The 13,803-nt window shown below is 37.3% G+C and overlaps 3 protein-coding genes across 6 annotated transcripts; 2 read left to right on the forward strand and 1 right to left on the reverse strand.

The window, feature by feature from the left end:
• The first annotated feature begins 1,633 nt into the window (after window positions 1–1,633).
• LOC137749474 (protein MAIN-LIKE 1-like) lies at window positions 1,634–5,466 on the forward strand. 4 transcript variants are annotated; one of them, XM_068489573.1, is made up of 7 exons: window positions 1,634–1,810; window positions 2,445–2,842; window positions 2,934–3,147; window positions 3,287–3,879; window positions 3,964–4,383; window positions 4,464–4,637; window positions 4,879–5,466. In XM_068489573.1, exons 2-6 carry the CDS (start codon window positions 2,447–2,449, stop codon window positions 4,605–4,607), a joined length of 1,767 nt encoding a protein of 588 aa, XP_068345674.1. In that variant the 5' UTR covers window positions 1,634–1,810; window positions 2,445–2,446; the 3' UTR covers window positions 4,608–4,637; window positions 4,879–5,466. The 4 variants fall into 4 exon arrangements, with proteins under 4 accessions (XP_068345674.1, XP_068345672.1, XP_068345670.1 ...); XM_068489571.1 differs by having other exon boundaries at window positions 1,636–1,810; window positions 2,934–3,189; window positions 5,014–5,134; XM_068489569.1 differs by having other exon boundaries at window positions 1,637–1,810; window positions 2,934–3,189.
• LOC137749475 (uncharacterized) lies at window positions 4,960–8,985 on the reverse strand. The gene is made up of 16 exons (XM_068489574.1): window positions 8,845–8,985; window positions 8,641–8,744; window positions 8,425–8,533; window positions 8,256–8,320; window positions 7,841–7,879; window positions 7,464–7,560; window positions 7,251–7,347; window positions 7,100–7,163; window positions 6,953–7,029; window positions 6,779–6,857; window positions 6,388–6,467; window positions 6,033–6,117; window positions 5,871–5,939; window positions 5,729–5,796; window positions 5,598–5,646; window positions 4,960–5,349 (listed from the first exon to the last, which is right to left on the reverse strand). The coding sequence occupies exons 1-16, from the start codon at window positions 8,909–8,911 to the stop codon at window positions 4,960–4,962; spliced, it is 1,539 nt and encodes a 512-aa protein (XP_068345675.1). The 5' UTR covers window positions 8,912–8,985.
• A 1,001-nt stretch (window positions 8,986–9,986) lies between these two features.
• Window positions 9,987–13,789, forward strand: LOC137707773 (pescadillo homolog). Its single transcript, XM_068446692.1, has 13 exons — window positions 9,987–10,082; window positions 10,207–10,292; window positions 10,480–10,728; window positions 10,827–10,949; window positions 11,071–11,155; window positions 11,249–11,359; window positions 11,471–11,564; window positions 11,645–11,928; window positions 12,124–12,231; window positions 12,394–12,515; window positions 12,782–12,995; window positions 13,126–13,335; window positions 13,447–13,789. The coding sequence occupies exons 1-13, from the start codon at window positions 10,032–10,034 to the stop codon at window positions 13,522–13,524; spliced, it is 1,815 nt and encodes a 604-aa protein (XP_068302793.1). The 5' UTR covers window positions 9,987–10,031; the 3' UTR covers window positions 13,525–13,789.
• The last annotated feature ends 14 nt before the right edge of the window (window positions 13,790–13,803 follow it).

The raw sequence follows: 13,803 nt of genomic DNA on the forward strand, positions 1-13,803 counted from the left end.
ATGAATCAGTTTTCGGTAGAAAAAAACAATATTAAACGGGGCTTTAAAGGTCTGCTTAGTGCAACAAAGTTTTGCTTAGTGCACCAAAGTTTACCATGTTGGCTTTCTTTGTAGATGAGTGCAGCATAACCTTGACTAACATTTATGGCTTTTTAACACTACTAAATCCTTAAATTATGGCTCTCCTTTCTCTCCTTCCTATCACTCCCCTCCCTCATCTAGCCTTCCCCGTTGGCTCCTTTCCTGCCGTTCACTCTGCGCTCGTGCTTAGATCTAGTGCATCAGAGCTCTTTCCTACTTTTAAACTGGTGGTTGAGTGGGGTGTGGATTTCGATCTGCTGTGCCTTCAGGGGTTTGCGTGGGGCTTTGCCTCCTTGTGCTTCCTCAGGAAGTCTCAGTCATGGCGATTAACGACCAAGAAATCGAGTATATGTCGGTGTGCTCCAAGGAAAGCCTCAAACTGAAGGAACGTTTTGGTCTCTAAGATTGGTATAACTCCTCACTTTGATCATTGAGATTTTAAATCGGTGGAAGTAATCTCTGAATTTGTCCACAATCAATTATTTTAGTCTTTTTATGAAAAATTTATGTTAAAGTATTAACAAAATGACAAAAAAAAAAAAAAAAAAAAACCTCAATTTAATAAATAATTGATCAAAATGATTTGACAAAAAATAAGGGTATTTTGTCATTTTATCTTATTTAATGGAAATTTTTCACAGAATGACCAAAATAATTGATGATTGACAAATTCAGGATCCTTCTATTGTTTTCAAATTTTAGGAAGTAAAGTGTAGAGTTATACTAATCTCATGAACCATTTTATCTAAAAAAACATTTTTTGCACAAGTGGCACTACCCTTCCAAAAACATCGAAACAAAGGATTCATTTCCTCCTAGGATCTTGTGTTTATTTTATTTTTATTTTTTTAGTGATGCTGGAGAGACTAAATTTTTAGATTATGTTTTGTAAATCAAGTCATGTAGCATTTTGGTAGTATTTTGTAAAGGTGTTTTTTAACTTTAATCATTCAAGAAGATTGAAATTTAAAATAAATCTAGTGTTAGATTACATATTGATTATAATTCCTTGATGTAGTCCTTAATTCAAAATAATTAATGTGTATTTTATTTAATGTCTCCTATTAAATATTTAAATTTATTAGCATACAAATTTTAATTTATTTTTTGGCCAAAAAGAATTTTTTTAATTTATTAATTTTATTTAACATTCTTCGAAAGACTCAATTAATGTACCTAAATGTATGTACTGAAATATATGTACCGAAATGTGTGTACCTAAATATATGTGCTGAAATGTAATATAATGAATTTAATATACCTAAATAAAGAAGACAAAGTACATCGTAATATATTGTATAACAAAAATTAGTTTATCTAAATGTTTACAACAAAATATATTACGATAAATGAAACGAAAATTATAATTATAATGAAATAAAATTAATACATTAAAAATAGAAAGAAAAAGAGAAAAAAATTAAAATATAATTAATAAATGAAATTATTAATGTATTAAAAGACGTAGATTTTGATCTTACACATAATTTTAATATAAAAATCATCTTTATCAAGAATTATAACGGAGTTTTCATTTTTTTTTGTAAGTCACCACACATCTTTCGATATACAAAAAATTGTCTCAGAATTTGGTAGCATTTTCTGTCGTCAGACACTTAATTTTAATGTTTACTTTTACTTCCCAAAAATTGTCTTCGTCCTCACCTAGTAGTAGAACACAGCGCGCGGAAGTCTTTTGCCACGAACGTCGTTACCGGAGAAGAATCAGGTACGCAACCCATTTGTTCTATTCAATTTTCTTTCATACCAGTCGATTGGATTCTTCAATTTTTACTTCGTTTGATTTGTTTATCACCTTCTGCTCGGCACTTGTTGGTTCCTGTCAATTTGGAGGTTTAGGGTTTCTGTCAAATTTGAGGTTCTGGGTTTCTCCGTTTCTGTCCATTTAGGGCTTTTAGGTTTCTGAAAAAGTTCACAATTTTGAATTATGGAACCGTAGAAAATTGGTTACCAAATTAATGTATTACTAATTAAACTCACAAGTGGCTAATTAAACGACATTTCTTAAACGATAAATCATTTGAAAGGGCAGCGATTTAGCAATTAAAAAGCAGAGCAGTCTGCTAATTGATTGTGTTATACTTGTACCTGTGTGACAGAGCGCATTGGCGTTGTAAGATTCATATAGCCGACCCAACTTAGTGGGATAAGGTTCGGTGGTTGTTGTTGTTGTTTATACATACATGAACGTTTCACTTTCTGACAAAATTTCTACATCGACGCATGATTAAGTGTAATAGGTTCCTTTCAAGTTTCCAGTTATATTCTACCTTTTATTTGTTATCAGAACACCAGAAAATGATTCCTTGTATTTTCTCTTTACTTTTCTTAATTAATTCTAGCTATGAAGAAGGCAAGAAAAACCAAGGAGGCTGCAAGATCATCTAAGAAAAGTAATGCTAATGAGAAAAATGTTCCGGTACATCCCCCTGCATCTGTGCGAAAGCGAAAGGCTGCCTCCTCTAATGAATCAGAGGTGGTTGATGATTCTGTAGAGGATAAACCATCTGTGGATGGTGTTGTGGACGACATCCAAGCTATGGACAATACAAATTTCGGGGCCATCGTCTTAGTTACAGACGATACAAATGTTGGGGCCAACGTCTCAGCTACAGCTACAGACGATATAGATGTTGGGGTTGATGCTGAAGCGACAGAACCTTTTCCAGGAGGGCCAACAGATACATCATTGCTAAAGAGTTTTAAGAGTCATGTTGCTGCGGCAGTTTGGAATAATGAGGTATTGTTAGTTTGGGTACCTAATAGCATTTTTAGCAACTTACCTGTTCCATGTTTTCAATCTAAATATCATATTTGATTTTTGTCAAAAGGAACGTGGTCCGCTAAGGTGCATGTCCAAGTGGAATACACTGAAAGAATGGAAATGGCAGGACAAGCAAAATAATAACACTTTTAGGAAGTACATTACAGAGTCATGTTTGTTACCGCTGCTGGAGTGTACTTATCGAATTGTTGATAAGATAGTGGTCTCTGCTTTTGTTGAGCGCTGGCAGCCAGAGACTAATACCTTTCACCTACCATTTGGTGAGATGACCATTACTTTAGACGACGTTTCAAACCTCATAGGTATAAGAAAAGAAGGAAAAAAATTTTATGATTGCATAATATCAAAATTGTATCTTTACGCAGATTAAAATTTTACTGATTTCAATTTCCTTTTTAGGGGTTCCTATCACAGGCAAGGCGATCTCTTTACAAGCAGATGATGTCATGAGTAATCATGAACTATTGATAGAGTTATTAGGGGTTAATGACGAGGAGGCAACCGAGGCTTTGAGCGAGTTCAATGAAGAATATGTGACTCTTTCTTGGTTACGAAAACATTTTGAAGGTGTGAGTGATACAGACTCAACGGAAGCAAATAAGTGTGCAGCTAGGGCTTACTTGTTGTACTTGTTGGGATGTACTCTTTTTGTGGACAAAAGCGGGACTAGGGTACACGTTACTTATCTAAGACTACTTAGGGATCTTGATGCTGTAAGAGGCTATGCATGGGGTGCTAGTGCACTAGCTTGGTTATATCGTCAGTTAGGGCAATCGACTAGATCTAAGGTCAAGCAAATGAGTGGCTATATGACCTTGTTAGAGGCATGGGTGTACGAACACATGCATCTAATTTGTAGCCCTAATTATGACCAAAATTACTCTGATATTGACCCTCGTGCTTGTCGTTGGAAGCCACGAACGTCTAGTGGAACCACGACAGATGACTTGCAGAAGATGAGGAAAAAGTTAGATTCTTTGACAGCCAACCAGGTACGGACATATTAGGCGTTACTGATCAAATATAACTTGTAGTGATACCATTATCTCTAATGCATGTATATGTATCTTTTTCAGGTCACCTGGGAACCCTACACATCTCGAAGACAAGCACATCCGTTTCATGAGATAACATACTTTACTGGGATGTTAAAATGCTTCGACGTTGTTGAGCCTTACTGTCCTGAGAGGGTACTTAGGCAGTTTGGACGTGTCCAGACAATTCCAAAGGCACCGTGTGTCCTTCCTCGAAGCACAAGAGCAACTCATGCATCAGTTAACAAGGTATTATATGAATACATTGATGGGATGTGGGATGGGTGGCAGAATCACGTCTTGCATCAAAATAACCGAAGCAGCCCAGTTAGCGTTGCATCAGATGTTGTCTCGGGGTACATGGACTGGTACCACAGAGTATCTCATCCTTATGTTCACAACCCAGCACATAGTACTTCCTCATTTGACCCACAATATACCTCGCACACGTCATACTATCAGGTAAATAGTAAATATTTTAATTTGAGTAGAAATTGTTGTCGAAATTGCATTCACTCATATTTGGTTATTATTTGTTACAGGATCGTGTGCAACGTATCCTGAACGTCACTAGGCGTATAGTGGACATGGGGAAGGAAGTTGCATTGAGAGATTTCCCTGATGATGTCTACAAGGCAGTTGAGAGCATACAAAATCTTTTAGAGGGTAGAAGTTCGGATGGATGACTATGCGTAAGAACTCATCAGATTTGCTAAGTAAGCATCTAAAACTGTATTTGAAATCACACCCAGTTACTTATGGCACAAAAATACAATGCGATGAGAGTGATATTTTCACCGTAAAAATCTTTCTGTATGCGCTTTAAATTCCTTATAGAAACCTGCACAAAATCAAACCAGAAAAAATAAAACTTCGAAACTAAGACTGAGATTTCGAGGAAACAAAGTGTTGGGGAAATTTTTTTTTGCACTTACTGTTGAAATAATCTGAAAGCAGGGTTGATGCATCAGGTTATGAAGCAGTAGACTCAGAGGGAATGTCAGCACTTTGTACAATAAACCCAAGGAAAAAGAGAGCCTACAAGTTTAAGGGAGGTACTCCAAAGTAATCACGGATTGTTTTCCTTTTTAGGGAGGAGGGAGGGTTCAGAACAGAAGATGGGCTCTCCGATGCAGCTTCGGGGGTCTTCTCGAAGGTCTTGCTAAAGTCAGGATCCGACATAGATTGTTTCTTCTGTGACGGGGGAGTACTCATTTTGGGCATACTAATTGGATTTAGTGAGTTTGTTTCGTCTAATCCTTCGGCTGATGGACACAAATTTCCGGAAACCTTTGAGGTATGCATCGTTGATTCACTCATCAGAAGCTTTCTACACTCTGCGCTTGGGATTGCCATAACTCTTCTTCGAACTGTAGCTGGTGAGCTTGTGCTTGTGGAGTAACTATTCTGAGAGTTCCAAATGCGAACCTATCGAGATGAAATATACAAGTGAAAAGTTGAATCTAAAACGTTATAGAAAAGGAAGTTTTAACGAAACATTTCTAGTACTGTTCACTTTTAACGAAATACCACATTTTTACCTTTTTGTCCTTTTTCATTAAAACTAAAGTTTTTTTAGACTTTACATTAGTTTTCCTTATAGAAAATGGCAAATGCATTGTGAAATTTGATGAATGTACAATCTTATATATGAACTGTGACTCTGTCTTGCATACCGTAAAATCATCTGACGACGTCGCCATCTTCCCAACCTCAAACTGGGACCTATTCGAAGTCGCAAAAAGGTTCAGTCATTTGTCAAGAAATATCGAAAACCAGCAGCATTCGGGTAGGAGAGAAAACAGACCAATCTACTGCTGTAACTTCCCTGTCATGGCCTTTCAATACCACGGGATCTTCCTGAGGCTTGTTTACCTGGTTGGCATTGCCAATAGTGTCATTCTCGATCCAACACCAGTAACAATAGCGCTTTAAAAAACAAATGTTACCTGCCAAATATAGGCATTTCCATCGCTCGAGCCACTGACTATGTGAGCAGCGTCGGGGCTAATAACTGACTGCAATTACATGATTGAAACGAAGACATGTAAGTAGGTGGGAAATCGCACAAACTGGATTAGTGCACTGCACTTGTAAACAGCAACGTTTACCTTGACAAAAAATGTTTCAATCCGGCATCCGGTGAACGCTTGCACAGGACCCTTATGTAGCTGAAGTACGTTATACAAATATATGCTGAGAGAAAACATAAGGGAAAAATGAGCGTTATAGGCTGAAAATTTGATAGTTTATACGATGTCCACATATTATATATATGATGCACAGTAACTCTCCAAGACTTGAAAGCAATTCTGGTTTCTTATGCTAGGAGCTACTAATTTGATGGTTGATCGTCTGGGGATATGAGCTGAAATCTCAAGGCACCAAATTTCTGATAATGGTGTTTTGAGCAGGCGATTCAGTTCACAAAAAAGAAAAAGATGTGCTTATAAGAGCCAAAGATACCTGTTGTCCATGCATGACGCTGAAAGCAACACTCCATTGAAATCTTGGGATAAGCTAGTTATACCGTGCAATCGTCTTTCCTGAAGTGAAAAGAATTGCTCGCTATCACGACATCATCATATATATCTATATAGTCGGAGGTTGCCAATGTCCAACTATCATAACAACTGACTGAGTACATATTGAAACCATGGACTGTTTATTTCAGTAAGTGTATGAGCAAGAGGATGGTTGCTTGTTGCAGGCTTTCTGCTAAGCTGTCATGAGCCTTTGGCTGTTTTTATTTTGTTTCGGGTTTTTTAATCCTTATAATATAAGAAACCATAAACCAGCAATGATCCTGATATCATCAAGGCGGACAGAAAAAAATCTATCACGGTTCCAGACATACCTTCTCAGTTGACTCCGGTTGAGGGCATGTCTGTGTGACAACATTTTTCAAACTTCTGGTATCCCAAAACTTTACAACGCTGAAATGAACCATAAGATCACATTAGTATGATATAACTTTGACAAGGAAAATGGCGTTCAGTTATTCTGTGTCATTGCCAGTGTTCCTACATACCTGTCCACAGCTCCGGCGGTAGCAATGGAGACCTCATCTTTAAGATAAAGAACTGATGTGATGCTCATGGAAACAGCCTGGAAAAGCTGAAGTCCGAATGAAGAGTACATAACAATTTACTAAGACGAACCATTATCAGAAACAAACCTTTCCGCGCCTTACACGCTTTGCCCGTGGAACAATATGAGCCCCTGTAACCACTGCGGTTGAGCTGCCAGAAATTGTTATAAATTAGGACTGGAAAATAAAATCAAATTGATCACGACAATGAAAATATACTTTACGAGAACTTGTTTACCATATAGAAACCTCCCCCTGCATATTTTTGGAGCTTGAATTACATCTGATATCCCAAAGAGCAAAGGAGCCATCTCTTGAGCCAGAGACAATAACCTCTGTCGGATAAGAAGAATTATTTCAAATTAGTTGTATTTCTCATTAGTCGTAACACAAAATAGCACAAGCAAATTAAAGTACAAAAACCCACATACAGATGAAAATATAAACGTACCGGGATTAGTTGGATGAGGACACAGAGATTTCACACTTCCTGTGTGCCCCATCAGTACTGCAGTACATTTCTTTTCCTGAATATCCCATACCTTGATCTGGGAGAAAACAGAAAAGGCCCAAGGAAAAACACAATCTTAAAGAAACTGAAATAGCTGTGATACGAAGCGAGAAATACTTAAATGCAACTTTCCTTGTAAGCTATACCATATTTCATAACTTTGTATTCCTAAGTTATCTGTTATTTATAGAACATTGCAGTTAGAATTTATTCCTATTTACCTCAATCTCATTTCCTATCAGTTAACGAAAATGAAACCATTGCTCAGATTGTACTCTACACAAGTAAACGGGCTGGACTAGAACTTAATCACTTACAGTCTGATCGCCAGAAGCTGTCATAATTTGAGTATCATCCTGCAAAAATATTTATATTGCAAAAAACACATTAACACTAAAAAGATGAAAACTTTGCAATTTAAATTTGGTTCTCCAATTGTTTAACGGTTTAACCCGCCTCCCAAATCAACACCAAAAGTAATTCAAAACAAAGGATTGCTCTTTTGTTAGTAAATGATTAACAGCAACATCTTCGTTTTTCAGTTGACATAGTAACAGCAATATCACTTCCCAATTTCTAATAGTTCATATGTAAAATCTTACTCCACAAGAATTCCAGCTTCCGCATTTCACCATTCAATCAACTATTGTGTGCAGCATATATGAAGTTCTATATAATTGAAGGTTATTGAGATAATAATTCTAAATTAGAGGAAAAAGTTATGGATTATACCTTAATCCAACAGATATCGAACACAGTGTTATGATGTGCAACCCAATCGCAAACCTTAGTTTTATCTGAAACCAATAACCCAAAGACCAAGTTACTCACAATACAACACAAACAGTATCAATATCAGCAGTCTATATCAATCGATGGATTCGATCTCCAATTAATCAACCTGCATTTTCTTGGTGAGATGCAGATGCAGAGAATTTGCTGCGCGTATCGAACAGGCTCAGGTACCCGTCCTCGTCGGACATGGCGATGATGTGTGAGCTTTTCCAAGTCTACACAGAAACCGAAAGCAAAAGTATGTCAAGAAAACCACAATTTCTCGGTGTCAAAAAAAGTACGATTCGCGATTCAGAAACGCTGAGACGAACAGATTTTATACCTTGCCGAACGAGATTGACATCGGAGGGCCATTGTGCTCTGCAGCGATGGCGCCAATTTCGTAGAAATCCGATGCTAGGCCATTGACGTACGGCCGCTTCCGAGCTGGAACAAAAACACAGCGCTTAGTAATCGTGAGATGCCCTAACAAATTGATTACTAAAAAGTGTCGATTTAGAGAGAGAGAGAGAGAGAGAGAGAGAACCTCTGAATCCGTGGAGCTCTCTGAATCTGATGTCTTGGAAGAACGATTGGGGCTTTGAGATCTCCATCGAAACCCTAAGACCGTAAATTCGACTGAAGAATCGTTAGACGGCAGCAGACGGAGGAGCTGCGGAGGAGGGAACTCTGGCGACCGGGAAAGAAATGAAGAATTAAGGCTTGTCTTCTTCTTTTTGTTTATGTGCTTTTGGGACTTGGCGCGAGTGAAGTTTGGCGGGAAAATGAATTTCATGTAATTGCTGAAAGTCTGGCGGATATCAGCTCGCGCCAAGGATTTATTTATTTGAAGTTTTAACGAAATATTTTTTGTACCGTTTATTTTAATAATTTTTTTTTTACTATTCATTATACTTTTATTGTCATTTTTATTGAAATTAAAAGTTTTTTAAATTTTTTCGTTAGTTTTCCTTTATTTATTTTCTTATTGGTAAAGACTATTTTGCTATCTATCATTTTTCCTTTTTAGTAAATGAACTTTGATAAAGCAAAAATTTACCCTTGGGTTCCGATTTTAACGTGGGAGTCACATTTTTTTTTTTGAACAAACAATATTATTTATATTAAGAGGATAGGGAATGGACTAAACTTTATAATGACTGGTAATAATATAGTTCAAGTTTATCTTTGATGAAAATTGAACCTAAGACCTCTTACTTACAAGTGAAAATAAATACTACTAACTAATAGTACTAAATGGCATTTTGCGGACTTGTTTGGGAAATGTTCATAAATAATTGAAAGCGCTTTTAGAGAAGAAAAAACACTTTAAATGCTTTCAATAAAAAACACATAACTTAAATGCTTTTTCTAGAATTAATTTCCGTTCCAACTAAAAATTAATTTTAAAAATATTTTATTTAAAATCGTTTTTAATCATTTAAAAGAACGATTAATTTAGACCCGTTTAATGTGCACACCTCTGAGATAAGCCCAAGTCAATTTTGTTGTTGCAGTTAAAAGCCCATACAAAATGGATTTGTAAGTTCTTTCCATAACAGCCCCAAAACTATAAATTAACAATTTCTTCGATAACCCGAGCTCGCCAACCCGACCCGTATGAAAGTCGGTTCGGCTTAAGTCTTAACCTAAACCTCTACATTACAGTCTCTTCAGCCTCCGCGCGCTCTCTCTCTCTCTCTCTCCAACTCCCGCCCTCCCCGCGCTGCCGCCATGGTCAAGCACCCTGCCGCCCCGGTGAAGCATAAGCATTACAGGCCTGCTGTAAGTTCGAACACCTCCTCCGTCTCCGATAAGCTCACCCATATAAATATGTAATTAAAATTTCCAATATTTAATTTCACCATTTTCTCACACTTTGCCGTTGATTTTCCCTCGTAATTTGCAGGGAAAGAAAAAGGAAGGAAATGCCGCGAGGTACGTCACCAGGTCACAAGCTGTCAAGCAGCTTCAAGTCAGCCTTCCCGTCTTCAGGTTTGTCTCTGGTATTCAACTTGTAATTTCTGTATTTTCATATTATTTATGTATTTTATGAATATTTAGGGCTTAGGGTTTATGTATTATTCGGATTTATCGGTTCAATTACCATTACTGTTTTGTTGGGAAAGAAAAGTAAGCTGTGTGATGAATTAATTCATGTTCGTGATTTTGGAAATTATAGGAAGTTGTGTATTCTAAAGGGTGTGTTCCCTCGGGAGCCGAAGAAAAAGGTGAAAGGAAATCACCATACTTATTATCACTTGAAGGATGTTTCCTTCATTCAGCATGAACCGCTGCTCGAGCGGTTGAGAGAGATCAGGGCATACGAAAGGAAGGTAAAGAAAGCCGATGCGAAGAAGAACAAGGAGCGCGCTGCTCTTCTGAAAGAGAGAAGACCAACTTACAAATTAGATAGAATTATTTTGCAGAGGTTTGTTGACTTTTTCTTATTGTTAAAAAGTTAGTTGTGTCTGTGTCATTGTATATAGAGCTTCTGACTGTTGTTTTTTGGTATGTTTGGAACTGCAGGTATCCGAAATTTGTTGACGCACTTAGAGATATAGACGACTGCCTCACAATGGTTCACCTCTTTGCAGCATTACCTGCTATTGAGGACAGAATTGATGTGAAACGCATTCATAACTGTCGGAGGTAGATATTTGAACCTTTCTAAACAAAAGGTGTTCCGAAGTATGATATGATGCTTAAATACTTCTAGGAGTTCATCATTTTGTGGAATCTTCCCTTAATATAGATGTTGCTTTCTTACCAGGTTGAGTCACGAATGGCAAGCTTATATATCTCGGACTCATAAGTTGCGTAAAGTCTTTGTATCTGTTAAAGGCATATATTATCAGGTATGGTTATGTACTGTACATTGCTTATTGAAATCTTTAACTGGGCATTTTGTATTATTTGGGTATAAATTCTTGCATTGTTTGTCCAAGTAGGCCGAAGTTAAGGGGCAAAAGGTTACATGGTTGACCCCTCACCCTTTGCAGCAAGTTTTGACTGATGATATCGACTTCAATATCATGCTAAACTTTTTGGAATTCTATGAGGTTATATTTCTTTGTATTTCAATTCTTCCTTTGTCATCTGTGCTGCAAAAATGTGGTTCATTCCAACTAACCAATTACTTGAAATGAACTCTCGCCCTCCCTATGGTGCAGGCTCTTCTTGCCTTTGTGAATTGTCATTTATATCGTTCCATAGATGTGAAATACCCACCCATTCTTGATTCTCGATTGGAAGCTTTAGCAGCAGGTAAGAATTTATACTAGTTGCTTATGATATTACAAGTTCCTAGCTTGTCTATCTATTAATGGATTTTCTCAACTTTTCAGAACTTTATGCACTAGCAAGATACCTCGATGCAAATTCTCGGTCCGCTGTGTTGGATCCTCAAGCTTCTAGTTTGTCTTCTGGGAATGGTGAGAACAAGAAGATTGAAACTTCGGTTGAAGAGTCTGAACTAAGACTTGCCCAACTTCAGCATCAACTGCCTTCGAATGAACCAGGTGCATTAATGCACCTTGTTAAAGATGTTTCTAGCGAGGATGAAGAGGATAATGATACAAAGGAGTGTAAGCAACTCTTCAAGGATATGAAATTTTTCTTGAACCGTGAGGTGAGTCTTAAAGTTTAAATTTGAACTTGGTAGATCTTATTTAAAAAAAGTTATAAATTATCTTTTAAAAAAATAACCAAAGTGCAAAATCACATCTTGGTTGATATGGAAATATGAAGCAACTTTGGTTCATCTAGTTGATGGGCAATAGAATTATGTCTGAGTTTATTACGTTAATCTTTTTTCTATATTCAGGTTTACAGAGAGTCGTTGCTTTTCATCATTCCTGCTTTTGGTGGCACTGTTTCCTGGGAAGGTGAAGGGGCTCCATTTGAGGAAGCGGATGACAGTATTACCCATCAGGTATACCCTTACATTTTTACTTTGTTTTTTAAGGCTGAGTCGTTGGCTGTTCTGTGGTGTCTCTCTTTCTTTTCCCCACAGAAAAATAAATAAATAAATGAAAAAAGTAAAAACCGAAAAGAACTGATTATAAGCTGACAACACTGTTTTTATATTTTCCAGATTGTTGACCGGCCAATGCATGGTCGTCAGACCCTTGCCAGGGAATATGTTCAACCACAATGGGTTTATGACTGTATAAATGCTCGGATCATTTTGCCTACTGGGGGTTATTTGGCGGGAAGGTAATATTAGGAGACATTTTTCTTTGCCTTCCATGTATATCAGTCCATGTTTTTTACTGTTTTGTTTAGCTGTTAACCTCTCTGCCTTGGACCCTGGTGAAATGACTAGTTATTATTTCATTTAGTAAGTTCTACTGCATCCGCTAATATGTTTGTTTGTACACACCTTGGTTACATGGATGGATAGACCTTTACCCTTTCTCTTTATAGTTCGATAATAATAGTTTCAGATGGTAAGATCGTTAATTTGGGTGCTCTTTTAACAGGGATCCTCCCCCGCACTTGTCACCATTTGTTGACAATGAGGCCGAAGGTTATGTTCCGGATTATGCTGAGACCATCAAAAAATGGAAGTCTGGTGGTGAAGTCCTCCCCCTGCCAGGTGTGGGACAGGAAGATTTAGAAGATCCTCAGAATTTACCGGCTGAAGGTGTCATTGACCGAGCAAAAGCAAAAGAAGCTGCTGAGAGAAAGAAGAAGGTAAACAGGTTTTAAATAATGATGCTGAGATGTGTTATTTTTCTGCTGTGTGATTTCGTCATGTGCATAGAGACCCCATCGCTTGGTCTTGATTGATGCTAAGTGCTAACTGAATTCTGGTGTGATACAGATGATGGCTCTTGAGAAGCAGTATCATGACGAATTGAATATGGAGCTTCAGGGCATCCAACATCCATCATCTACCTCGAATGTAGATAATCAGAACTCTGCCAAGGATACCACCGAGGATGCGGAAGAGTTTGATCCTGATACTGATCGTGACAATATGTCTAAAATGTTAATGTCCCGTAAGAAGAGGGGTGTGCTTGAAGCTATGGAGGTAAGTTTATTGATAATTTCCTGCTATTTTCGTGGATTTTCTGAAAACATGAGAAATTGCTAATTGTACCTTGTTTCAAATCAATGATTCTTGGGTGCTTCGTTAATACAGAAAGGCAAAAAACGAAAGAAGGACCACGTCGAAGTCATCAGGGAACGGAAGAGAAAACTTAAAGAATCCCAAAAGTAAACGGAGGGCTAAGGCAGTCAAGAAAACTGCGCTGTATGGTTTTGTTATTGACATGCTGTTGTCAGAGCACAAAAATCTGAAGAGAGTGTTGATGCGGCCATGGAAATTTTTTTGTTTAATTTTATTGTTGACTTGAGTGACTTCTGTAATCTCTAGTTATGTTTGAACTCCCAACATTGAAGCTGTTATAATTATCGCCAATTTACACAAGTGTTGACATAATATGCCCTTTCTTTATAGTGAAGTTTCTTAAAACCTTTTGGTACTGTAGAGGTGTGA

This window comes from Pyrus communis, chromosome 11 (assembly GCF_963583255.1).
Source record: "Pyrus communis chromosome 11, drPyrComm1.1, whole genome shotgun sequence".
In the NCBI taxonomy this organism is placed as follows: Eukaryota; Viridiplantae; Streptophyta; class Magnoliopsida; order Rosales; family Rosaceae; genus Pyrus; species Pyrus communis.